Genomic DNA, 26,545 nt, shown 5'->3' with positions numbered 1-26,545 from the left:
CAAAACTGTAGACAAATCTGTATGGCGTTGTGGTCTCATTAGGAGACCATTTCCATACTATACAATAAGTGTCTTGCAAAACTGTAGACAAATCTGTATGGTGTTGTGGTCTCATTAGGACACCATTCTCATACTGTACAATAAGTGTCTTGCAAAACTGTAGACAAATCTGTATGGTGTTGCGGTCTCATTAGGACACCATTCTCATACTGTACAATAAGTGTCTTGCAAAACTGTAGACAAATCAGTATGGTGTTGTGGTCTAATTAGGACACCATTCTCATACTGTACACTAAGCATCTTGCAAAATCTTAGACAAATCAGTATGGAGTTGTGGTCTCATTATGAGACCATTCCCACACTGTACAATAAGCGTCTTGCAAAACTGTAGCCAAATCAATATGGTGTCGCGGTCTCATTTTGAAATTGACTTCAAAAATGACTTTGATTTTAAAATACCATAATCAACAAAATGTGACAATGTTCCAGGTGCCACAACCTTACTGCAGTGGTAGGGAGCGGCCGTTGTTGCAGTTTGAACCATACAACCTTGAGAATGATAGACATTTTTACAACTGCAGGAGGGTCAACCTTTCTTTTTGCCAGAACACAAGCCTGCAGATAAGTGCCTGACCCCCTGCATAAAGTGGTATGATCCAAGTGACCTTGGTGCAATAATACATCAAAGAACATGAATCTTACCTTTTTTTACCAAGGGAATGTTTTCAAAAATTTCAAGCAAATATTTGTAGAATTGACCAAATCTTGAAAAAAGCAACATCATGTTGTTATAATATACATATTTCACAAACGTCACATGTCTTTAATGGCACCTCGACACTTCTGCAAGACTTCTAGACTCTTCTGGAAACTGCTGTGTGCAGACTTGAGCTGAAGCTGCAGCCGGATGTTTTCTATGACCTCATGTGACCTTTGCTTAGTGATGTCACGTATGTGGGAAGATCCTAGCCTTCTGGACAGTCGCTGAGAAGGACGAATCAGTTTGTGATTCTGTAGGTAAGCAAATTAATCAACATTTATTTTACCGGCATTGTGTTTTGGCAAACATCCAATCTTTATATGAATGGAGGAGACTTGGCCTGGGAAGCCAAACCAGTACAGCTGTACCTAGTAAAGTGCTAGGTATAAAAAATGTAAGATGTTTTTATCTGCCAAGGATTTATTTATTTATTTGGTTGGTGTTTTATGCTGTACTCAAGAATATTTAACTTATACAACGGCAGTCACCATTATGGTATGAGGAAACCGATGACAGCCCGGGGGAAATCCACGACCATCTGCTGGCAGACCTTCTCACACTGCTGGAAAGCAAGCCAGCATGAGCTGGACTTGAACTCACAGCAACTGCACTGGTGAGAGACTCCTGGGTCATTGTGCATCTGCCAATGATCTTTTTTATCCCAATAGACACCGTTTATAAGGTGGCCCCGCACCCTTGCCTAATTTGATAGTTAGACACATGTACTCCTCACCCACCCATCCCTCGCCCTTCCCCTCCAACTTTGCGTTCTGTTTCCTGGGCAGTCTTCGTCACACAAGACAAGTTCACGAACTGTATACTGTCCAAACCTCCCCATGAGCAACCACTTACTGTTACCTCGGCCTAGCACAATCTCATGGCTACCTTGATCTGAACCTGCAAAAGTTGCTGAATTAGCTAACGATGGCTACCTGGATCTAAACCTGGAGAAGTTGCTGAACTAGCTAACGATGACTGCCTTGATCTGAACCTGCAGAAGTTGCTGAACTAGCTGACAATGACTACCTTGATCTGAACCTGGAGAAGTTGCTGAACCAGCTGACGATGACTGCCTTGATCTGAACCTGGAGAAGTTGCTGAACCAGCTGACGATGACTGCCTTGATCTGAACCTGGAGAAGTTGCTGAACCAGCTGACGATGACTACCTTGATCTGAGCCTGCAGAAGTTGCTGAACCAGCTGACGATGACTGCTTTGATCTGAACCTGCAGATGTTGCTGAACTAGCTGACGATGACTACCTTGATCTGAGCCTGCAGAAGTTGCTGAACTAGCTGATGATGACTACCCTGATCTGAACCTGGAAAAGTTGCTGAACTAGCTGATGATGATTACCTTGATCTGAGCCTGCAGAAGTTGCTGAACTAGCTGACGATGACTACCTTGATCTGAACCTGGAGAAGTTGCTGAACTAGCTGATGATGACTACCTTGATCTGAACTTGGAAAAGTTGCTGAACTAGCTGATGATGACTGCCTTGATCTGAACCTGGATAAGTTGCTTAACTAGATGATGATGACTGCCTTGATCTGAACCTACAGAAGTTGCTGAACTAGCTGACGATGACTACCTTGATCTGAACCTGGACAAGTTGCTGAACCAGCTGATGATGACTACCTTGATCTCAACCTGCAGAAGTTGCTGAACTAGCTGACGATGACTGCCTTGATCTGAACCTGGAGAAGTTGCTGAACTAACTGACGATGACTACCTTGATCTGAACCTGGAGAAATTGCTGAACTAGCTAACGATGACTACCTTGATCTGAACCTGCAGAAGTTGCTGAACTAGCTGACGATGACTACCTTGATCTGAACCTGGAGAAGTTGCTGAACTAGCTGATGATGACTACCTTGATCTGAACTTGGAAAAGTTGCTGAACTAGCTGATGATGACTGCCTTGATCTGAACCTGGATAAGTTGCTTAACTAGATGATGATGACTGCCTTGATCTGAACCTACAGAAGTTGCTGAACTAGCTGACGATGACTACCTTGATCTGAACCTGGACAAGTTGCTGAACCAGCTGATGATGACTACCTTGATCTCAACCTGCAGAAGTTGCTGAACTAGCTGACGATGACTGCCTTGATCTGAACCTGGAGAAGTTGCTGAACTAACTGACGATGACTACCTTGATCTGAACCTGGAGAAATTGCTGAACTAGCTAACGATGACTACCTTGATCTGAACCTGCAGAAGTTGCTGAACTAGCTGACGATGACTACCTTGATCTGAACCTGGAGAAGTTGCTGAACTAGCTGATGAGGACTACCTTGATCTGAACTTGGAAAAGTTGCTGAACAGCTGACGATGACTACCTTGATCTGAACCTGGACAAGTTGCTGAACCAGCTGATGATGACTGCCTTGATCTGAACCTGCAGAAGTTGCTGAACTAGCTGACGATGACTACATTGATCTGAACCTGGAGAAGTTGCTGAACCAGCTGATGATGACTACCTTGATCTGAACCTGCAGAAGTTGCTGAACTAGCTGACGATGAGTACCTTGATCTGAACCTGGAGAAGTTGCTGAACTAACTGACGATGACTACCTTGATCTGAACCTGGACAAGTTGCTGAACCAGCTGATGATGACTACCTTGGTCTGAACCTGGAAAAGTTGCTGAACCAGCTGACGATGACTGCCTTGATCTGAACCTGCAGAAGTTGCTGAACTAGCTGATGATGACTACCTTGATCTGAACTTGGAGAAGTTGCTGAACTAGCTGACGATGACTACCTTGATCTGAACTTGGAGAAGTTGCTGAACTAGCTGATGATGACTACCTTGATCTGAACTTGGAAAAGTTGCTGAACTAGCTGATGATGACTGCCTTGATCTGAACCTGGATAAGTTGCTTAACTAGATGATGATGACTACCTTGATCTGAATCTGGAGAAGTTGCTGAACCAGCTGATGATGACTACCTTGATCTGAACCTGCAGAAGGTGCTGAACTAGCTGACGATGACTACCTTGATCTGAGCCTGCAGAAGTTGCTGAACTAGCTGACGATGACTACCTTGATCTGAACCTGGACAAGTTGCTGAACTAGATGATGATGACTGCCTTGATCTGAACCTGCAGAAGTTGCTGAACTAGCTGACGATGACTGCCTTGATCTGAACCTGCAGAAGTTGCTAAACCAGCTGATGATGACTACCTTGATCTGAACCTGGAGAAGTTGCTGAACTAGCTCACGATGACTACCTTGATCTGAACCTGGACAAGTTGCTGAACTAACTGACAATGACTACCTTGATCTGAACCTGGACAAGTTGCTGAACCAGCTGACAATGACTACCTTGATCTGAACCTGCAGAAGTTGCTGAACTAGCTGACGATGACTGCCTTGATCTAAACCTGCAGAAGTTGCTGAACCAGCTGATGATGACTGCCTTGATCTGAACCTGCAGATGTTGCTGAACTAGCTGATGATGACTGCCTTGATCTGAACCTGGAGAAGTTGCTGAACTAGCTGACGATGACTACCTTGATCTGAATCTGAGAAGTTGCTGAACCAACTGATGATGACTACCTTGATCTGAACCTGCAGAAGTTGCTGAACTAGCTGATGATGACTACCTTGATCTGAACCTGCAGAAGTTGCTGAACCAGCTGACAATGACTGCCTTGATCTGAACCTGCAGAAGTTGCTGAACCAGCTGACAATGACTGCCTTTATCTGAACCTGCAGAAGTTGCTGAACCAGCTGACAATTACTACCTTGACCTGAATCTGGAGAAGTTGCTGAACTAGCTGATGATGACTACCTTGATCTGAACTTGGAGAAGTTGCTGAACTAGCTGACGATGACTACCTTGATCTGAACCTGCAGAAGTTGCTGAACCAGCTGACAATGACTACCTTGATCTGAATCTGGAGAAGTTGCTGAACCAGCTGACGATGACTACCTTGATCTGAACCTGGAGAAGTTGCTGAACCAGCTGATGATGACTACCTGGATCTGAACCTGGAGAAGTTGCTGAACTAGCTGACGATGACTACCTTGATCTGAACCTGCAGAAGTTGCTGAACCAGCTGACAATGACTGCCTTGATCTGAACCTGGAGAAGTTGCTGAACCAGCTGATGATGACTACCTGAATCTGAACCTGGAGAAGTTGCTGAACCAGCTGATGATGACTACCCTGATCTGAACCTGGAAAAGTTGCTGAACTAGCTGACGATGACTACCTTGATCTGAACCTGCAGAAGTTGCTGAACCAGCTGACAATGACTACCTTGATCTGAATCTGAGAAGTTGCTAAACCAGCTGATGATGACTACCTTGATCTGAACCTGGAGAAGTTGCTGAACCAGCTGACAATGACTGCCTTGATCTGAACCTGCAGAAGTTGCTGAACTAGCTGACAATGACTGCCTTGATCTGAACCTGCAGAAGTTGCTGAACCAGCTGACAATTACTACCTTGATCTGAACCTGCAGAAGTTGCTGAACCAACTGACAATGACTACCTTGATCTGAACCTGGACAAGTTGCTGAACCAGCTGATGATGACTACCTTGATCTGAACCTGCAGAAGTTGCTGAACCAGCTGACAATGACTGCCTTGATCTGAACCTGCAGAAGTTGCTGAACCAGCTGACAATGACAACCTTGATCTCAACCTGCAGATGTTGCTGAACTAGCTAACGATGACTGCCTGGATCTAAACCTGGAGAAGTTGCTGAACTAGCTGATGATGGCTACCTTGATCTGAACCTGCAGAAGTTGCTGAACTAGCTGACGATGCTCTTCCCAGTCTTCCCCTTGAAATTTCAGGCATTGTTCAGCGTCTTTTTCAACCTTCTACAATCCAAGAAACAAAAAAACACCTAAGAAACAAAAATTACCTAAGAATCAAAAAAACAAAAAACACCTAAGAAACAAAAAAACACCTAAGAAACAAAAAAACACCTAAGAAAAAAAAGAGCATTTCATAGGTCAAGTCAAGCTAATGACAAGCTGAATGTATGTGTTTGTGAGCTGGGAATGATCCAATGACTGAGGTTGAACACCGCACTGGTAATATTTCTGCCATGTTCATGAGGTGAGTTGAACAGTGTTCATGAATTAATACCGCAAGCTCACTTAATGCTATAAATTTATTCATCATATTTACATATACATGTACATCCCATGCATCAGCCAGATTATATCTGGCTGAAATATCTTATCTATTTCCTTACAATATAAAATATACAAATATTCAATCAAGTACACTACTATCAAAAAAAAAAACAAGAAAAAAAACGCATTTTTAAAATTTGTGTTTCAGATCAAGGTAACCCACCTCCTCCACACTGATCAAGATGGGGGCCAGCTCAGGTAGGACTTTGTGCTTGTCTGTGAGGTGGATCACTTCAAACACAAGCTGCTTGATGTACAAATGGCTGCTGACAATAGCCTGAAACAGCAACAGCACCAGTCATGCAGCAACTTGGACACGCCCTTCAGTAACAGAGCTGTAAAACTATATCTAGGGGCCTCTGCGGCTCAGTCGGTTAGCGCTAGCGCAGCATAATGACCCAGAAGCCTCTCACCAATGCGGTCGCTGTGAGTTCAAGTCCAGCTCATGCTGGCTTCCGCTCCGGAAGTGGGAAGGTCTGCCAGCAACCTGCGGATGGTCGTGGGTTTCCCCCGGGCTCTGCCCAGTTTCCTCCCACCATAATGCTGGCCGCCGTTGTATAAGTGAAATATTCTTGAGTACGGCGTAAAACACCAATCAAATAAATTTGCTTACATTCCACCACTATGGCATAGAAGTATGTCACACATGAAAGTTCACAAGCAATTTGCCAGACATGCCACAAGTTATTAGGTCCTGAGATCATGAAGCGATTTTAGACTCAAAGTCAAAATTTCAGATCACTTTAAAATTATTATTTCAACACAGAACAAAGTCAAACTATTACTTCAAAACATAAATTCTGGGTACGTTATTGTAAAACAAATTTACACTACAATATCAAAAAGGAACATACCAATTAATTTTAATTACTGAAATTCTGACAAAACTTTAAGATCGTTTTGTGATCCCGAGATCAGGGGTTTAATCTGAACACCCTAGTGTCCTCAGTAGATAAAATGGCTGTGCAAGTGAATAATTCATGAATACATGTATGTTAAACACCTTTGGTATATAAATTAGCTTTATAAACATCACTGTGTCAGGTGAGAGTCCACATATTGTGCCTGTCGTTACTTGACAAGGCTGCCCTAGTCTCAGATTCATAACTTGAAAATCATGTACTCTGGCTTCCATATACACAGAGCTGTAAAGTTGTAAACTAATTCAGCTGTGGGTTCAAGTAAAAAAGGGTCAATGTTCCCTTTTGGCTTTGTCTAATTTTTTTTCACTCATAAACCTGAACACATTTGAGTAAGTAAAGTACTCTTGAGTGCAAATTTATACCCCTGTCAAATATATATATATATATTTATTTACTTGTTTGGTGCTTTATGCAGTACTTGAAAAATTTCACTTAAACCCCTTTCAAATAAATCAATATAGGCCTGTCATATGAATCAAAGTACAAGTTTCTACATATAATAGATATATCGATGTGCTGGTTAAGGCACACATTGTGGGAAGGTCTGGCAGCAACCTGCAAATGGTCATGGTTTCCCCAGGGCTCTGCCCAGTTTCCTCCCACCATGATGTTGGCCACCATTGTATATGTGAAATATTTTTGAGTACGGCGTAAAACACCAATCCAATCAATAAATAAATCAACATGCACGTTCTAGGAAGTACATAATACAAGGATTTTGCACCTGATATGTCAAGGTGTGTTTTCAAAAGACCAGTTGTTACTGGCCATCCCGTATGTCATGACAAGAGAGACACATCAAAAGACATATATATGCAAGTGTTGTGTCACTGGCAGAGTCCATTTTGAACCTCGCTATCCACCCGACCTCACACCACTCAGCGTACTCTTATATTCAGACCCCCCAAAAATGTACAAAAAGTCATTCACTGATCTTTGATTCCTCCTATAACAAAGACTGAAAATACACCAAGTTTGTGTCTACAAGTAGTTCTGGTTGACTCTTAGCCCTTAATGAACTTACACAAAATTTTGTAAACAACACTTCTTTCAATTTTGTTTTTGTCTTGGTTATACCATTATAATTCTTAATGATTTATAAGAAGTCAAATTAATTTTCAGAGCTTTGTCAAAGACAGAAAATTTGACTGGAATTGGCAAAATGTCAAGGTTTTTCTGTACACTGCATAATCAGATGGCAGTCAAATAAAAGGTATATCACAAAATCAAAAACAATGTTAGAAGTATTTCCAAAAGAGACAACTTACATCTTTGTCCACTATTTTTTGGATGAGTTCCAAGGTTTCTGGTGGAGAGACATCAGCCAATTTGTTTCTCATGCTTCGGAAAGTGTACATGTTCTCAATGTAATATTCACATTTGGCCTGAAAAGCAGAGTGTCACATTTGAATGCCAGAATACAACTACATAAAATCATAATAATATAATAATGATTACCATTATGTCATACACATTCATTCACATGAATCCCCTACGTGGGAAGGTATGCCAGCAACCTGTGGATGGTCGTGTGTTTCCCTCGGCTCTGACCGGGTTTCACACAACACAAAGCTTGGCCGCCGTACAGGTGAAACATTCTTGAGTACGGCTTAAAACACCAATCAAATAAATAAATCACATAAAAACCACACTGCTATTATGTGGCATTTGGATCTTTGTTTGACAGCCATAACATAAGAAACTGCACTTAAAATTGTTCTGAAAGTCAGCATAATGGTGCTGTATTCAAATTTGGAATGAAAGCCAGCATATTATGGTGCTGTATTCAAATTTGGAAAGAAAGCCAGCATATTGGTGCTGTATTCAAATTTGGAATGAAAGTCAGCATATTGGTGCTGTATTCAAATTTGGAATGAAAGCCAGCATATTATGGTGCTGTCTTCAAATTTGGAATGAAAGCCAGCATATTATGGTGCTGTATTCAAATTTGGAATGAAAGTCAGCATATTGGTGCTGTATTCAAATTTGGAATGAAAGTCAGCATATTGGTGCTGTATTCAAATTTGGAATGAAAGCCAGCATATTATGGTGCTGTATTCAAATTTGGAATGAAAGTCAGCATACTGGTGCTGTATTCAAATTTGGAATGAAAGTCAGCATATTGGTGCTGTATTCAAATTTGGAATGAAAGCCAGCATATTATGGTGCTGTATTCAAATTTGGAATGAAAGCCAGCATATTGGTGCTGTATTCAAATTTGGAATGAAAGTCAGCATATTGGTGCTGTATTCAAATTTGGAATGAAAGCCAGTATATTATGGTGCTGTATTCAAATTGGAATGAAAGTCAGTATATTGGTGCTGTATTCAAATTTGGAATGAAAGCCAGTATATTATGGTGCTGTATTCAAATTTGGAATGAAAGTCAGCATATTGGTGCTGTATTCAAATTTGGAATGAAAAGTCAGCATATTGGTGCTGTATTCAAATTTGGAATGAAAGCCAGTATATTATGGTGCTGTATTCAAATTTGGAATGAAAGTCAGTATATTGGTGCTGTATTCAAATTTGGAATGAAAGCCAGTATATTATGGTGCTGTATTCAAATTTGGAATGAAAGTCAGCATATTGGTGGCTGTATTCAAATTTGGAATGAAAGCCAGCATATTATGGTGCTGTATTCAAATTTGGAATGAAAGTCAGCATATTGGTGCTGTATTCAAATTTGGAATGAAAGCCAGTATATTATGGTGCTGTATTCAAATTTGGAATGAAAGTCAGCATATTGGTGCTGTATTCAAATTTGGAATGAAAGCCAGCATATTATGGTGCTGTCTTCAAATTTGGAATGAAAGCCAGTATATTATGGTGCTGTATTCAAATTTGGAATGAAAGTCAGTATATTGGTGCTGTATTCAAATTTGGAATGAAAGCCAGTATATTATGGTGCTGTATTCAAATTTGGAATGAAAGTCAGCATATTGGTGCTGTATTCAAATTTGGAATGAAAGCCAGCATATTATGGTGCTGTATTCAAATTTGGAATGAAAGTCAGCATATTGGTGCTGTATTCAAATTTGGAATGAAAGCCAGTATATTATGGTGCTGTATTCAAATTTGGAATGAAAGTCAGCATATTGGTGCTGTATTCAAATTTGGAATGAAAGCCAGCATATTATGGTGCTGTATTCAAATTTGGAATGAAAGCCAGCATATTATGGTGCTGTATTCAAATTTGGAATGAAAGTCAGCATATTGGTGCTGTATTCAAATTTGGAATGAAAGCCTACCCCATACACACTCACCCTCCCCTATACTGTATACAACACTCAGCTAGGTGTGTTACTCTACATACATGGAGTTATCTATCCTCACCCTACCACACACGCACTCTCACCCTCCCCTGTACTGTATACAACACCTAGCTAGGTGTGTTACTCTACATACATGGAGTTATCTATCCTCACCCTTCCAAACGTGCACTCTCACCCTCCCCTGTACTGTATACAACACCTAGCTAGGTGTGTTACTCTAAATACATGGAGTTATCTATCCTCACCCTTCCAAACATGCACTCTCACCCTCCCCTGTACTGTATACAACACTCAGCTAGGTGTGTTACTCTACATACATGGAGTTATCTATCCTCACCCTTCCAAACGTGCACTCTCACCCTCCCCCTGTTGAGTTACTTAAATAGTAACACACCTAGCTGAGTGTTGTATACAACACTCAGCTAGGTGTGTTACTCTACATACATGGAGTTATCTATCCTCACCCTTCCAAACGTGCACTCTCACCCTCTTGAACATACAATATAATTTTCAACAATATGTGATAGTCTGAATCACATCTCTTCGATTATACAGATTGTCGACCACCCATGGCAATTTTCCCTATTCAACAGTCCCCTGAAGTAGCTCCCTCGATATTTTCAGTCCAAACCATGACAGATGATTTATTCCGGAACACTTTGTGCAATAATGGCTGTCATGACCTTTCCCACAGCTGCCAGCGAATTTCACACACACCGTACAATATGGCTACCAGAGGATTGTCAGAATCTGAGTACCAGGCGAAATGTCAGCAACAACCACAACAGAGTGTGAAAAAGACACATAACAGTAGTGCATAAGCCAGCCGAGATTGCCAGAATTACATGGTTTTTTATCAAGAGTGGAGGGATGACTGGACAAAGAGTCACCCCTGCACAGAAAAGACGCTCAGATATAGCAACAGGTGGACTGGAAATCCCTTGAGGGTATTACCAAGCCTACACCAGAAACTCCTTGTTATGTCAGAAAGGGCTACTAGGCAATGGGCGGTGACCAGGAAATACCTGTGATGAAACTGTAGCACGCCGCATGTAACGTGGATACTGTGAATTACAAGTTGCCTTCTCATTCACATTGGGGTTTATTGACTCGCAGACAATATTTCACAATATAAATTCGTGTTATAGCCAGTATAATAAAAGGCTTTACTATTGGCTTAATGTTATTTTACAAAACCGCGAACACGACATCGTGGATGTTTTGAGATGGAGAATGGCGATATATTTTCACGAGGTTAACGTCCTTGTTTCCTTGAATGTCCGATACACAGCGAATACCAGTATAACTACAAAGCACAGGTTCCAGAAGGCCTGCTTTTTAAAACTCGTTGACTAGCTTCTGTACTGAGACAATATAGCGAGTTGCCTTAATTGTATTAACTCTCTGGAAAGACTGGGCATATAGGTCACGTTATAGGCCACCCCCACACCCACCCCACCCCTCCCTTGCCATACTCGCATGACTTGCATTCAGGGTGGCTCAGTTATCGAGTGTCTGTAATTATTGAGAAGATACACTACTTCCAAACATAAAGTCACAAACACACGACTCTGCAAGGCTGACTGACCGACAGTGTTGTTGTTGTACACAGTTTCTGAGTATGAACGTTACACATGTCAGACCTCCTTAAGTGCGCGGTGTCAGTCTTACGCAAACATGATAACCCAAATCTCACAATCTGCATGCCACAGATTCGACCCCAACTTGTTTGAATGTTTACTGCCCGCTGCTTGCAAAAAGGCTGCGGAAATACGGTAGGTGTTATTGGATGGAAGAGTTGCCCATCTCGTTAATAGACACGAAAGCAACATTATTTCTTACCTTTGTGAAATTTTGCAAGAGTTTTGCCTGGGCAGGAGAGTTAGGAGCTTGTTTTAACTTCTTCAGATGTTGAACTTTCATGATGTATGATGTGAAAAAATCTGAAAGGTCAGTCTGCAAGTAAAACAAGGAATTCAAAATGAATGTTCCATTACAAATTCCGATTCTTTGCACTATACAACAGCATCACTGGAAAGACTCTTTTCAACTTCTTTTCAATCACATTGAACGTTTTCAATAACATTACAATAACAAAACAAATCAGGGTTATAAGATAATATTCATGAATGTTGGCAGTGGGTGGTGGAGCAATGTCTAATGTTTAGTTATCATTTCTTCAGAATTTTGGTAACTTTTTCATGCAAAGCTGAAAGCCTGAATTTCTGTGCACATGAGATCTGGCTACAGTTTGGCTGAATCAGACTTAAACATACGACAAGATTATAAAGCACCGGAGGGGCCTCCGTGGCTCAGTTGGTTAGCGCGCTAGCACAGCGTAATGACCCAGGACTCTCTCACCAATGCGGTCGCTGTGAGTTCAGGCCCAGCTCATACTGGCTTCCTCTCCAGCCGTAAGTGGGAAGGTCTGCCAGCAACCTGTGGATGGTCGTGGGTTTCCCCCAAGCTCTGCCCGGTTTCCTCCCACCATAATGCTGGCCGCTGTCGTATAAGTGAAATATTCTTGAGTACGGCGTAACACACCAATCAAATAAAAAAATAAATAAAGCACCGGATGAATCATGAAATCTCCGTCAGAAAACACTCCATCAGAAAAACCTCACCTGGGTTTGAACACTCACCTGTGCCTTTGCCAGCAATCTCATGTTGTCCTTACTCTTAACCCCGCGATTAGCATTGCCAGCAAAGTTGTTTTCCAGGGAGTCTATGGTAGCACAGTACTGACAATACACCAGAAATGAAAAGCAGTATAACAGAATGGAATGTTCCCAGTGCATAAGCAAATTTTTGCTTTATTGAGGGACTACTTGACGTAATCTAAGAAAATTGTAAACTGAAGTCCATAATGTGATCCCAAAAAAATGAGAATGAAAATACAATGTAATGTTTTATAATAATTTAAATCTTTCCATAGCACACATTCATGGGTAATAATAATAATAATAACAATGTAATACAGATGTAACATATGTTACACTTATATTACATTATTATTATTATTATATTTTCTGTCCATCACAATACTACATGTACATACAATCCCTGTTCTCAGTATTTAAAAACTCTTTTCATTATCAGTGGAGAATGCTCCAGTGGCCTAATGGTTAGAGCGTTTGTCTCAAAGAAAGGAGACCCAGGATCAAACCCGGGTCGGGTCATATCAAAGATTTTAAAAATGGTACTTGTTGTCTCAGTACTGAGGCATTAGAGCATGGAAACAGGACTGTTTGGCCATATGTCAGTATAATGTGGCAGCCATGCTTTGGTGGCATGGACTCGCCCTGCCACAAGAGAGGCACAGTATATGTACATGCACCTCATGACTCCTCGTGGTCATATGACTGAAAAATTGTTAAGTAAGGCGTTCAACCCGAATCGTACATGCGTACATATTATCAGTGGAAGACAATCAATTAGTGTGAAATGAACCTGTGTCCAGATGTAACCACATGTACATGCAAAATTAGCCACAGGTACAAATTAGGTCCAGCCTCTTAACAGGGGTTAGTTAATTAGTTAGTTAACAAGAGCAGACCTGCTCTAAATGGTCATCAATGTTCTGTCGAGTCTGGTTCAAGTCTTCCCACACGCTGTTCAATCTGGGCAAAAAGTCGTCCTCAGAGACGCTGCGACAGGTGTGGTGATCGCGCACCTGGATTTCTGTCAGGGCCTCTAAACACCTGTCACACACTCTCAGGTAGAGACAGATCTCGGGCTCCTTGTCTGGACACTGGACAGAAAACAACAGGTTATAATCAAGTGTTGGTGAACTTCCCCACATTCAAACATTTATATCACAGGATGTAAATTGTATGGAGCATGAATGATCAACATATTAAACAATACAACACCTACGAGCCCACACCAGTACCAATAAATGTTCCTTGATTGTCTCCCTTAATCATGCAATGTCACTATTTATTGCGGGGAGAGGCTGCTTCTCTATCTTGCTATACTACACATTTTCAATTCAAAGAAACTGTCAGCAAAACATCACAAATTCATATTTAGACGTTTTAATATCCAATACCAATACACTCAGGAGATGCTTGTTTGACTGAAAATCTGAAATGTCATTCACAAAAAATATGTTCGCGAAAAGAGAGGATCTAACACACAACAGCTTGTTGCAAAAACGGGTCATGCTATGGTCATTACAACACCCATTGACAAACTATGATTGGTAGAGCCCCGCTGTGAATATTTACAAGGGCACACTAACATCTGGTACAAATATTTGCCTTAGGTGAACACAAGGTCAATAAATTTCAACTTAGTTTGCAAGGATTTTTGAGGTTTTTTGAAATACCTCATTATGACAACAGAGCTGTGACAAAATGACGTCACAGCTTTAATATTACGTGGTAGGGCTACATACATATATATTAACATGGCAGTTTTTGTGTCTTGTACGTTAAAACTACCAGAAAAATATCATTATTATTGCAGAGGCCTCTGTGGCCGCAGTGGTTAGCACATTAGCGTGATGCAATGACCAATGAGCCTCTCACCAATGCGGTCCCTGTGAGTTCAAGTCCAGCTCATGCTGGTTTAATGTAGCGGCACACATGGGAAGGTTTACCAGAAACCTGTGGATGGTCGTGTGTTTCCCCCGGGCTGTGTTTCCTCCCACCATAATAATGACCACCATTGCATGAGCGAAATATTCTTGAGTACAGCGTAAAACACCAATCAAATAAATAAATCAAATAAATCATTATTGTTTCAATATCTGACACAACCCTGAAAATTAATCAATCTCTGTTTAATTAATATTTTATATTCAGTATACCAGCCCGAGTTAAAATGGACAGATTGATCCCACTGTGGCACAAAGCAAAGATCACGACATTAATCTGCAGCTGAAACATCCTATCTCAAAATGTGCATACTGAATTGGGGTAAAAAGATCTGATGTTATTCATGTGTTGTTGGTAGCTGTGTCAAACTGATGTAGATCTTTTTTCAGCGAAGGAGAGGAGAACGGGATGAATCCTTACTCCGACTATCTCAATAACAGCCAGCCTGGGTTCCAGCTCCTGAGACACTGTGAACAGGGAAGACCTCGATCTCCTCTCTCCAGCCTCTTCAGCATCAGGAACATACAGGATGAGTTTTTGCGAGGAACAGTTACCGCAGACAGATATGGCGCACACACGACAGCGACGCTTTTTGTTCAGTAGCAGATTAAACGGGGTATTGCATGACTGACAGCTGGTAAACATGTCCTCTTGCTGAGAAAACAAAAAAAATAGAGAAAATAAAAAACAATGGCATAATGACATACATTCCTCACTTACATCTATTTAAGGATTGACTGTAATATTTTTTAGGTTTATTGAGGCATAAAGGAAAAAAATGCTGTGCAAACTGTACGAATCTGCGTAGCAATTCATACAAAGGTTTGCAAGTGGAGAGTGAAGGCAAGATCAAGAACATTTAGGCCTTCACCAAATTGTTAGTCCTGAATGACACATGTTCATATTAACAGAAGAAAAATTACAAAGGGATCTTGTAAGAAAATAGGTAATGGTATAAACATCAGTGCACACTAGATTTAGAATGAAAAGTTCAGCCACACCTGGAAAGTGAAAGCAGACATGAACTGCCAGTTGGTAAAAATGAATGTGAAAGTGACTAGTTGGTGAGAAAAAAAATGCAAGTAGACATTATTTACTACCTACTTGGCTAGAAAAGTGAAAGAAGATGTGAAAAGCCAATTGACTGAAAAACAGAAAGTAGACATTAATTCCAGCCGGTTGACCAGAAAGGTGAATTGAAAAGAAGACTGGAAAGAAGGAAGTGAGAGAGGACATTACCATCTAGCTGGCCAGGAAGGTGACAGTAGAAGTTACCAGTCCACCAGCTAGAGAAGTGAAAGTGAAAGTAAACATTACCAGCCAGTTGGCTCCTCTCTGCCAATTAGGAACTACAACCATTTTCTTCATATCCATCAAACCCTTTGAGATGTCAGAACGCTTCAGTTCCTCCTCAAAACCCTTCAGTAACCGTCCACATTCTGCATCCAAATCAAACCTGAGATAATCAAACACAGTTCTTTATTTATTTATTTGATTGGTGTTTTACGCCGTACTTAAGAATATTTCACTTATACGATGGCAGCTAGCATTATGGTGGGAGGAAACCGGGCACTGCCCGGGGGAAACCCACAACCATCCGCAGGTTGCTGAGGGACCTTCCCACTTACTGCCCGAGAGGAAACCAGCATGAGCTGGACTTGAATTCACAGCGACCGCATTGGAACAGTTTTTTAATTATAAAAGCTAATTCTATCTGCCCATATGGACGATGCAATATACAGAATTCTTCACACTCTTATCCTGTACAGACATTGTAACTCTTTCTCTATCTGAATGATGATATCCTTGAGTGTGGCGTAAAACACCAACATGTACTTCACCTGTACTACAGCGGCCAGCATTAAGGTAGGAGGAAATCAGGTAGAGCCCACTAGAAACCCATTCACCATCTGCAGATTGCTGGCAGAACTTCCAAAGTAGACATAGTCAGCATGAGCTGGATTTGAACTCACAGTGACGACATTGGTGAGAGGCCCCCGAGTCAATCTGTTACGCTCGCACATTCACCACAGAGGTGCCTTATATGTATTCACATCTACAGACCAGTACATTGATACCTGTTTCTCCAGCCTCGGCGCCTCTGCCCCAGGGTCTTTGCCTGTTTGTAAGCCTCAGACGCCTGTTTTAGCTGATGGAACTCTCTCAGATGATTCCTGGTAGCGCCAAGCTCCTGAGGACCCTGGTCAAAACATGCCTGGCAAACCTGTCCTCCACCAATAACATGAACAGCCATGTAATTACATACAACAGTTCATTGACAAGTAAAGTCAAATATAACAATGTCCCAAAACGGAGGATGAAACTTCGATTTTGGTATCAAAGGCTGTCTGTAGGAGACACAAGAAGACAAAACTTCAGCTCAATACATAAAGTACTGAAGTTTTTGTAAATGTGAATTTTGTAATTTATGGTAATTAATATGACCATTGTGTTATTGTGCAAATTCATAAATAAAAGAATTTGAGTTACTTTACTTGTTAGATTTGCTTTTATGATTTGTATAAAGGTGAATTGTTGGAATTTCCTTTAGTGATTAAACAATTTTTTTCACAGTTTATAAATATAGCTTTTGTTTTTACATTTTATATTTTTTATATACCCAACTAGACGCCATGACATTTGTTGAAGACATTCTGATCTGAGTGCAGCAGTATGACGTCATGGTACATGTACAATAAACTTTGACATTTCCCTATCATGCAACAATAAGACATGATTTCATACATACGCAGCTGTGACATAACTAGCTCAACTGCTATGGTCTAAATTTGCTGCTGATTGGTCTAAAATACATGACCCCCGAATGCCGTGCATTCTCTGTATTTGAATCTGTACAAAACTAGGTTCAGCAGTATCGCGTTACACACCAAATAAACGCCATGGCAGTGTTAAACCCTTACACCCCCACTTGAAATGGAGTAGTCCAAGGTTGAGTGTGGTGATGCAAGTCAGGACACAGGTGTGTAAACATTGAAAATCATATGGCGTGGGAATATCACAAGTATATATTACAGAATTTTACTTTACTTATGCTCACAACATCTTTATTCCCCTCCTTTTCAAACGATCCTATTACATTTTACTAAGATTTATAGAACTGTCAGAATCAAGCAAAATGAGAAACGTAATAGTGTTTGAACGTTTATGTTAACTTCTGACATTACTTGTGTCATAGATCACAAGTTTACCTCACATAAAACCAAGACAGAAGCCTAATTCTTACCCTGTGTTCTTTACCATCAGGATCTGGCTTAGCAAGCTTGTTCAGCTTCCTCTTGAACTGTACACAGGACAGGCAAAACACTTCACCACATCTAAAATCATAAAACAAGTACTAAAATTACAAAAACAAAACACTAAAATGATATTTATTTATTGGATTGATGTTTAACGACATACTCTAGAATATTTCATTTATAATACGGCGTCCAGTATTATGGTGCAAGGAAATCAAGAAGAGCCCGGGCGAAACCCACGACTATCCACAGGCTACTGCAGATCTTCCCACGCACTACTTCAACTGTCTGTTAGTTAGCATTCATATAGTATCTGATTTATTTACTTATTTGATTGGTGTTTTACGTCCTACTCAAGAATATTTCACTTATACGACGACGGCCAGCATTATGGTGGGTGGAAACCGGGCACACCCCGGGGGAAACCCACGCCCATCCACAGGTTGCTGGCAGACCTTCCCACTTACAACATATAGTATCTGAAAGCAGTTGGCCACATCATCGTCATCAATTAACACAACGCACGTCTGATGGATTAACATACTAACTGTGGATATATAAGATCTGTTTTACTAATACAATGGCAATCAGCATTTTGGGTGAAGCGAAGTGCCCCTGATAAACCTTACATATCATTTACTGGGAAATAACCAATTTAATGACATATTAAAGTAAAGAGGAGAAAACTCACCTTCGGCAGTGATGAGGTCTATCTAAAAAGCTGAATTTCTTTCGACATCTTTTATTAAAGCACTTTGTTCGTGTTTCAGAAGAAAGCCAATGGGTCTTTGTGATTCCTCATTACAACAATAGAAACAAACAATATGACTCAAGACAATGCAGAACTCCTCTACTAGGTATGTTGCTAAACCCTCTTCTAGGTATGTTGCTATGGCGACAATGAAAATATTGGAATTTTCTAAATGAGCACGATCAGGTGTGTGACAATATTTACATATAGCCTACCCTGTGAATTTGACAAGTGTAAGTAAAATAACCACCACTATGGTTCCAAATATCCTGGTTTTGTACACATCTTACACAGTAGGTAACCATGGAAACAGTTATAATTTACGAAATCCTAAAAACAACACAAATATGAACTTTCCACATGTGAAATACAGATGTATGCCATATTGATCACAGACAAGTAACTTCCAACAAACTTCATATAAGACAACATGAACAGCAATTTAAGTGCTAGCTGTCACCAGCTTATTGCCATCAAAGCCTTGACAGCAGAGGGGGCAGGCAAATCATGGGTATTTCCTGTTCAAAGGTGGAACTGAAGCAACAACTTCCGATTCCCAGTGACAAGAAAGCAAACAAACATGTTAACTAGTTAACCATGTCCAGCCCCTCCCCACCCTTCCAGACGGTGGGGCCGCTTAGTGGACTTCAAACTGTATATGCATCAATTTTCTAGTCCTGATATATTAAAACTATATGTGTTAAATCTCTAACTAACTAATAACTAACCTTTAATGTCTTCAAAACTTGGGTCTTGTTGGTCAGCCTCCACTGCCCTATCTATCAGTAGAGAATTCTGGCGCCCAAAGCCACCATCGTCTTCTGGGAACGAGAGAGACCCCATGCTGACAATCTCTGAGAGAGAACAAATTATTACATATTAAAGGAGAAGAAATTTAAACATCAATCAAATACCATGAAAAGAGTACAGTATGCTGTTCCTCGCAGGTGCATGCAATGAAACAAATTCTAATATATACCTCAAGTTGATAAATTATAAATGAAGTCAGTACCAAAATCCACTGTGGGCGACTCCATTTTTCCTAAGAACTAGTCCTGAAGTCTTCTGTTTTAGGAGGAGAATTGCCATCAGAAACCGCCGAAGTGCAGTTCATACACTTCCGGTAGAACTCTTCATCCCAGATGGTAGCGAACAGTACAGCTCGACGATCAGGAAACCGGAATGTTGGACGTAGGTTCCGAGTTTACACACACAAGTCGACAGTTTTAACGACTCTCAATGGCTGAGAGGCAACACACCCCCACGATAAATTACAGGGTGTTAAAGATGGAGGACGCGATGGAGTCAGCGATTTATGCCAGCTTTGCCGTTTTCCGGCTTTACGTGTATGGCGAGGAAAACTCGCAAAATTATGCAGCAGGCAAAACCAGATAGAAAAAAATGTGCTCTTCTCGGCCCATAGTGTCATGTTTTTAAGTTTTCTTCTCCTTTAAATTAAAAACTATACAAGGCTATGAATGTATTGAACTTTGTCTCTAAGAAGATATCATGTCTAGCACGGGCATTCAGACTTACAGAAGGAGAGAAATATATAAGCTACCAAATTGTGCCTTTAAGACTAAAAAAATAAGTAGGCCTAAAATAGTATTCACTCTCTGACATTACTTAAGCATGACTGTCTTTCAGGTTTTAGAAACAGTCTTCAGAAAAGCTGCACTTGAGCCAGGTGACATCACTGGTGAAAAGCTGCTCTCGGGGATTATCCAGATCAGATCAGACACTTAAGGCCATTTATAACTCCGCTTCAGCCTTTATACTTTACAACTTCTCTCCCATTTGGTCAATGTTTATTACCCCTAGTGCACAAGGGGGTTCAACATGAGGCTCTGTCCTAGATACACGTGTACTCTCTTAATGGCTTGGCCAACACAGGCCTCATCTGATCAACAATAAATTACTACACAAATGTCTTTACTCAACAAACTACCGGGACAACAAACAAAAATCGACTGGATTATACACGTAGATGAATTCTACAAGCGGTTTATTACATTGTGTGTTTTGGTCCGTTCCTACCTACTCTCTATTACCGCTTAACACAAAACACCTGTTTAAATTTTTCTACCTCATGTAACAAGTGTACACGTATGTGTATCAAATGCATTCAGTTCAGGATGCATAACTGATTTATTGCAATTAAATGACTAAGATTTAATTAACTTTAATTTCTTAATTGAACTGGGAAATTTGTTATCTTATCCATCTATCCACTTACATGTACATGTATGTAGGCTACTTATGTAAGCTTAATTTATAAACCAGGAGGGCTTAGATGTGAGATGCATGTTCTTGGGAGGTTCTTGTGGGAGCACTCATGCATACACCGAAAGTTAGAATAGATTATATGTTCGGCCCTGTCTTAAAATAGCACACCGAGTCCGTTTAGATGGACTACCTATAAGCATTAACCATGCAGCACACGTGTTACAATGTAAGGTTACCATGCATAGGCCCAAAAACAGGCTACATGGGAACACTTGTAAGGAGTATGCATTCAAACATGGCTGTTGGAGTTGGAATTTATTCAATTTCTACTATAGTTTCATGCTTGTGTGGGTTAACTAGTGATGACACATGGGAACACCTACTTGCAATTGAATGCTGAGATGACTATGACTACGGACAGACAAATTATTTGGTGCCCTGCAGTAGTATACTGAAGCCAGCAAGGGAAGTACAGAGGTGTTATAGGTAAGCTTATGGAACAGGACAGGGCTGTGACAGTATCACAGCTAGCCAAGGATAGCAATAGGCCGGCACTGTGTACCATGAGCACATCTGTACATGTACGTGCATGATACAGTTATTTTTAGTAGTAAAAAAATATAACCATAACCCTAGTAACGTTTACTTCACAAATGGTTGTGCCAAATGCAGACGGAGGCCTACCAGGTAGTAAAATACCGTAGCTTGAACAGTTTACTTTCACTTTGTGAGCATATGACTCAGTAACTGTGCCCCCGGTTTCGGAGAATGTACGTCGCCCGTCATCGTGACAGCTTGACAGAAAGTTCCCATTCGTGTTCACTTAAACGGAAAATTCCAAGTGGAGTGTTAAATCTCTTTTTCTAGCAAAATTCCGTCATAAAAACAGTGAAATTTGACGTCAAGCGCGTCCCACGTGACGTTTACATGTCTTTTTCTACTTAACGATAAAAAAACAAAAAAGAGCACCAAAATTAAAGGGAGACAATCAAGTCTTTCCCGTGATCACTGGGTTCGAACAGAGGCGACTTTTAAGCGAGAAAGTGTTATATAACAAGCGTATACAACAATCATGAGTTTCTTTGGGAAATGAACAATCTGGACTGCATGTTCCAAATATAACTTGTTGCTTGTTTGATTACAAATGATTTAGTGTATTGTTTTTAAGTGTAGGCCTGGGTGCTGTATTGAGACATGCTCGACAGTTGCTTGAAACCATGAGCACGTATATGCCTACCTGTAGGCCTACGTATGTTGACAATTATGAGCCTCCATAAAATGACTACCTCTGCTAAAACAACTTGTTGTTTGCTGGTGTTTATCCGTCTATCTGTCGGGCTGGCTAAAAATTTAGGGACGATTTTGGGGTGAAATTTCAATGCTCACACAATAGTTTTTGAGCTAAGTGCCAAATACAAATGCAGTGCACTGTCACGTTTGTCTGTAGTGGTATATCTGTAGCCCTATGTTTATTTATTTATTTATTTGATTGGTGTTTTACGCCATAGTCAAGAATATTTCACTTATACGATGGCGGCTAGCATTATGGTGGGTGGAAACCGGGCAGAGCCCGGGGGATACCCACAACCATCTGCAGGTTTCTGACAGACCTTCGCACGTACTAAACTTATGTCTTAAGCTCTGGCTGAGTGTTGTGTTCAGTGCCCAGTGCCTATACAGATGTCATCCACTTTGCATGGACAATGCCATTTTCAGACCCACTTCCACAAAAGTTCCTCATTTGCAGTCGGAGGTACCCTGCATCACTGTTACAACTGCATGGCAAAGCAGCCGATGCCTGCCACTTGTTTGATTGGTGTTTAGTTATATAAACGCTACCATACACTAGAATTCTTGACCCGTGCACATAATGGCTCCGTCAGTTTTACAGGTGGCGTGTCGGTCAGTCACATGCAGTGCCAGTCCTGAGTAAACTATCAACTTTCACCATGTACAGGTCTATAAATAAGTTACTTCACTTTAAAAGTCTTATTCGATTCAGACAGCAGTCCCCTTCACCCTGTATCCTTGCAATGTAGCTATTGTTTACTTCACAAAATTTCAGTTCTGTACAATATTTACTTTAACGTTTAGCTCAACATTGATTTCAATACAAAGACACAAAGTCATGCGAATTTAGCACTGGTATTCTTTGTACAACCTCACTTGGGAGCCCAGCTTGGAAGAGTGATGTCCCGCGTACTGGTCTTGTTGGCCTGGTGTCAGCTTGTGCCAGTACTGTCTTCAGCACGACATTGCAGTGAGGCAGCACTATAAATTTGTAGGCACTGGATCTAGCATGCTATACAAAGACACCATTGTGATATGACCAGAATGATGTTGAAAGTGATAAACACCGGTTAAGACAATAAATAAACAAATAAAGTCATGAATTTTGTAATTTTCAGTAATTAATTAATATGCACACAGGGTGAAGCATCTCTCTTGTGTTGTTGTGCTTTACATATATGCAAACCTAAACTCATTATTTGCTTTGCTTTTTGAAATACCAGCCTGAACATTTACCTTACCATGGCTTTCACAGTTACTATGGATACTGGATGCCAAAGCTGACACAACACTAATGTACAAAACAATACAAAGGTTCCAGTCTAAAAATCTTGTTTTATTACTGCATTTAGAACATCAGTAGTCAATATAATAAAGAGATCCCATATAATATAAAAAGCCCAAAAAAAAAGAAAAACCAGAGCACCAAAAGTAGCCCACTAGCTGGCAAATGGTCACACGGAATTTCTGATGTTAACACATATACACCTATGTGTATATGCATGCCAGTATGATAATACTTGTATTAAACTCACCAAGTAAAAATATATATCAATGAATTTAACAGATATTAACAAGTTCAAAGTAAAGATATAAAAAAACCCAGTTATAACAACTATTAACAAGGTTAAAGTTAAGGTATGTACAAACTCTTGTGAGTTAACAAATGCTTACAGAGTTAAAGTAAAGGTATGTACAAAATCTTGTGAGTTAACAAATACTTACGGGTTAAAGTAAAGATATGCCCAAAATCTTGTGAGTCAACAAATACTTACAGGGTTAAAGTCAAGGTATGTACAAAATCTTGTGAGTTAACAAATACTTACAGGGTTAAAGTCAAGGTATGTACAAAATCTTGTGAGTTAACAAATACTTACAGGGTTAAAGTAAAGGTATACATAAAAGTCTTAGGAACGAACAATTAGCTAGAAGATTGAATTACAAGATATACATATCAAAGTTAACAACTATTACCAGACTACTGTCTCTATATATTTACTAAGAATTCTCCATGCAATTTAGGTTAATGTTTCCTCCCAACAAAGGTCAAGGATTCACACCCAAAATAGGGCACGATCTTTTCACCTATACTGGTCTAAAGGTTTCCCTTTCAAGTAAAATTATGATTTTAAGTATTCCCACAAAAAAAAACGGTAGTATGAAAAGATTTATCCCCGAAATAAGGTTAAGATTTTCTCACCTGTTAACAAGCACACTAACCAACTGAGCCACGGAGACCCCAGAAGTATGACTGATACCTCTGATTTAACACTATATACCTCTGATTTAATACCTCTGATTTAACGCTATATACCTCTGTCAAGCTTTAAGCACTTGTTGTATATACATCAACATAGACCATGGTATATAAGCAGTATATAAACAACAACCTTTTGCTTGATACAGAATATAAGCATATAATCATAGGAGGAAAAAAATTTAACATAAAAGATTTACACAATAATTAGCACCATCATTTTTTTTCACACCTTTTCACACTGTTTGACTATTTTATTGCACACATGGAGTGAATAAATTTCTAAACAGGGTTTTCCCTGGCAGAGTATTTTTATATGTTTTACCTGAGAAATACTAGTGCTGCAGTCAACTAATGAGGTAGAAGGAAAAAACATCTGGCTGGAGTAACTGACGATTTTATAGTGAGACTACCAAGCAGGCACATGGGCAAATCACAGTTACTTCCCCTGATTTTGTAAAGCGTCTTCAATCCAAACACTGTACTGTGATGAAGTGAAGTGTTCTTGAGATGTATACCTTCAAATTGTAGAAGTCATCACATGCTAAAATAAAGCACTTGTGAGCAAAGTGAAACAGATTCTGAGACTTTGTTTTCAAGCCAAAAATGTTTTTTCACCTCAGTAATAGGAGGGATGTGTGTCACCAAATCATCCAGATCTATACTGAGTTGGTTTGTCTGTCTGTTGCATGGTTTGATGGTCACATTTTTGACATCTGTATCTTTCAACACATCTGTCATTCACTTAACAAATGGCGTGACTACAAAATGATGTGGAGTTTTTGTGGGATGTCAAAGCTATTGGCATTCCTTATATTTCTAAAGTGACCATAATAGGAAGAGAGATGTCCTGCCCAGTGTCCAGTGTGACATTGTTCATGCCTATCCTTTAGAAGCCAGCTCCATCACGATGGTCAGGATCACAGTGAGTGGATGAGATGTATATCATACGACATATACACATATCCTGCCTGTAAGAAAACATAAAGCCCACAATTATTATCACTCTGAAGTGTGAAGTTACGAAATACCCCAAATGACCCAAATATTTCGTCCATGACTAAGCTGCCCTAATTTCCAGATTCTGAAAGTTTTATGGATTTTAGAAAGGTGTTCTCAGGTTTATTTGGAAGGTACGAGGGTGTCCTACTAAGAAAATCTAAGTTTCATCACAAAAAGCAATATTTTATGACATTTACCCGCCCCCAAAGATGCACTTTGTTGGTCGAAATTTTAGGTCATTTAGGGTAGATGTACATGCAAATTATTTTCCTTTATATTGGCAGCCATCTTGCAAAAAGGACTATCATATATTAGTATGTGAACTTTTATCACGAAAACCATTCACGGATATGAAATAATATGAAACAGATGAATAACAGGCAGGTTAAATAACAGCAGATGCCTGTGGGTGACCACAGGTAACATTGAAAATGATCAAAATTCACTGTCAGTGTTCACACGAGCTCTAATCATAACGGAACAGGCAGGACAACTCACCCCTGATGCGGACACCCACCTTCTGCAGGGACCCTTCAGTATTACACTACCATAATACAATTGGTATATCTCATGTTGATGACACTACCTCCCAGCCCTGGTAATGAAATGAAATAAACCATCTCAATGTAGATTAACAATGAACCTGACAGTGCTGAATTCTGACAGAACTAGATGTATCTAGACAAAGGAAGCTCTTGATTGTTGCACAACAGACAGACAAAAACATGAAATTATTGGTTTACTTATATACTGGATTGGTGTTTTATGCCTTACTCAACAATTTTTCAGAATAAAACCATGATCTTTCATATGCAGACTTAGAAAAGAGGCAATGACATTAATGTGTCCGTAAAATTTGAATAATGGATGAGAGAACATAATACTGTATCAGACATAAAACAACTCACATCTACATTGATGGTTTCTCGTGGAGATACGTCAGCCATTTTTTTCTTCATACATCGGAATGTGTGTGTTTTTTCCACGTAATACTCACATTTGGCCTGCAAACCAGATATTGTTATCGCAATCATCAAAATGTCATCAT

General features: G+C 40.1%; 1 protein-coding gene and 1 long non-coding RNA gene across 2 annotated transcripts; both read right to left on the bottom strand.

Annotated features, from left to right (window-relative positions):
• Nucleotides 1-285: 285 nt before the first annotated feature.
• On the bottom strand, nucleotides 286-19,578 carry LOC135479265 (uncharacterized). The gene is made up of 13 exons (XM_064759080.1): nucleotides 19,451-19,578; nucleotides 18,663-18,768; nucleotides 17,959-18,049; nucleotides 16,793-16,938; nucleotides 16,032-16,170; nucleotides 15,135-15,368; nucleotides 13,670-13,864; nucleotides 12,756-12,854; nucleotides 11,956-12,069; nucleotides 8,108-8,224; nucleotides 6,080-6,193; nucleotides 5,497-5,595; nucleotides 286-1,011 (listed from the first exon to the last, which is right to left on the bottom strand). Exons 1-13 carry the CDS (start codon nucleotides 19,563-19,565, stop codon nucleotides 814-816), a joined length of 1,767 nt encoding a protein of 588 aa, XP_064615150.1. The 5' UTR covers nucleotides 19,566-19,578; the 3' UTR covers nucleotides 286-813.
• Nucleotides 19,579-24,598: 5,020 nt separating this feature from the next.
• LOC135479649 (uncharacterized) lies at nucleotides 24,599-26,503 on the bottom strand. Its single transcript, XR_010445875.1, has 3 exons — nucleotides 26,406-26,503; nucleotides 25,996-26,092; nucleotides 24,599-25,466 (listed from the first exon to the last, which is right to left on the bottom strand). It is a non-coding gene; the product is annotated as an uncharacterized LOC135479649 (long non-coding RNA).
• Between the last annotated feature and the right edge of the window lie 42 nt (nucleotides 26,504-26,545).

This window comes from Liolophura sinensis, chromosome 12 (assembly GCF_032854445.1).
Source record: "Liolophura sinensis isolate JHLJ2023 chromosome 12, CUHK_Ljap_v2, whole genome shotgun sequence".
NCBI lineage: Eukaryota > Metazoa > Mollusca > Polyplacophora > Chitonida > Chitonidae > Liolophura > Liolophura sinensis.
This window is presented reverse-complemented; position numbering and strand designations above follow the sequence as displayed.

What these genes read in the sequence shown, in the direction of transcription:
- LOC135479265 (XM_064759080.1), bottom strand. Translation starts at nt 19,565, where the DNA reads ATGGGGTCTCTCTCGTTCCCAGAAGACGATGGTGGCTTTGGGCGCCAG. An exon ending in AAGTTTTGAAGACATTAAAG is followed by an intron (nt 18,769 to 19,450) that starts GTTAGTTATTAG and finishes TGTTGTAATGAG; the next exon opens with GAATCACAAAGACCCATTGG. An exon ending in GATTGCTGGCAAAGGCACAG is followed by an intron (nt 12,070 to 12,755) that starts GTGAGTGTTCAA and finishes TTTTACTTGCAG; the next exon opens with ACTGACCTTTCAGATTTTTT.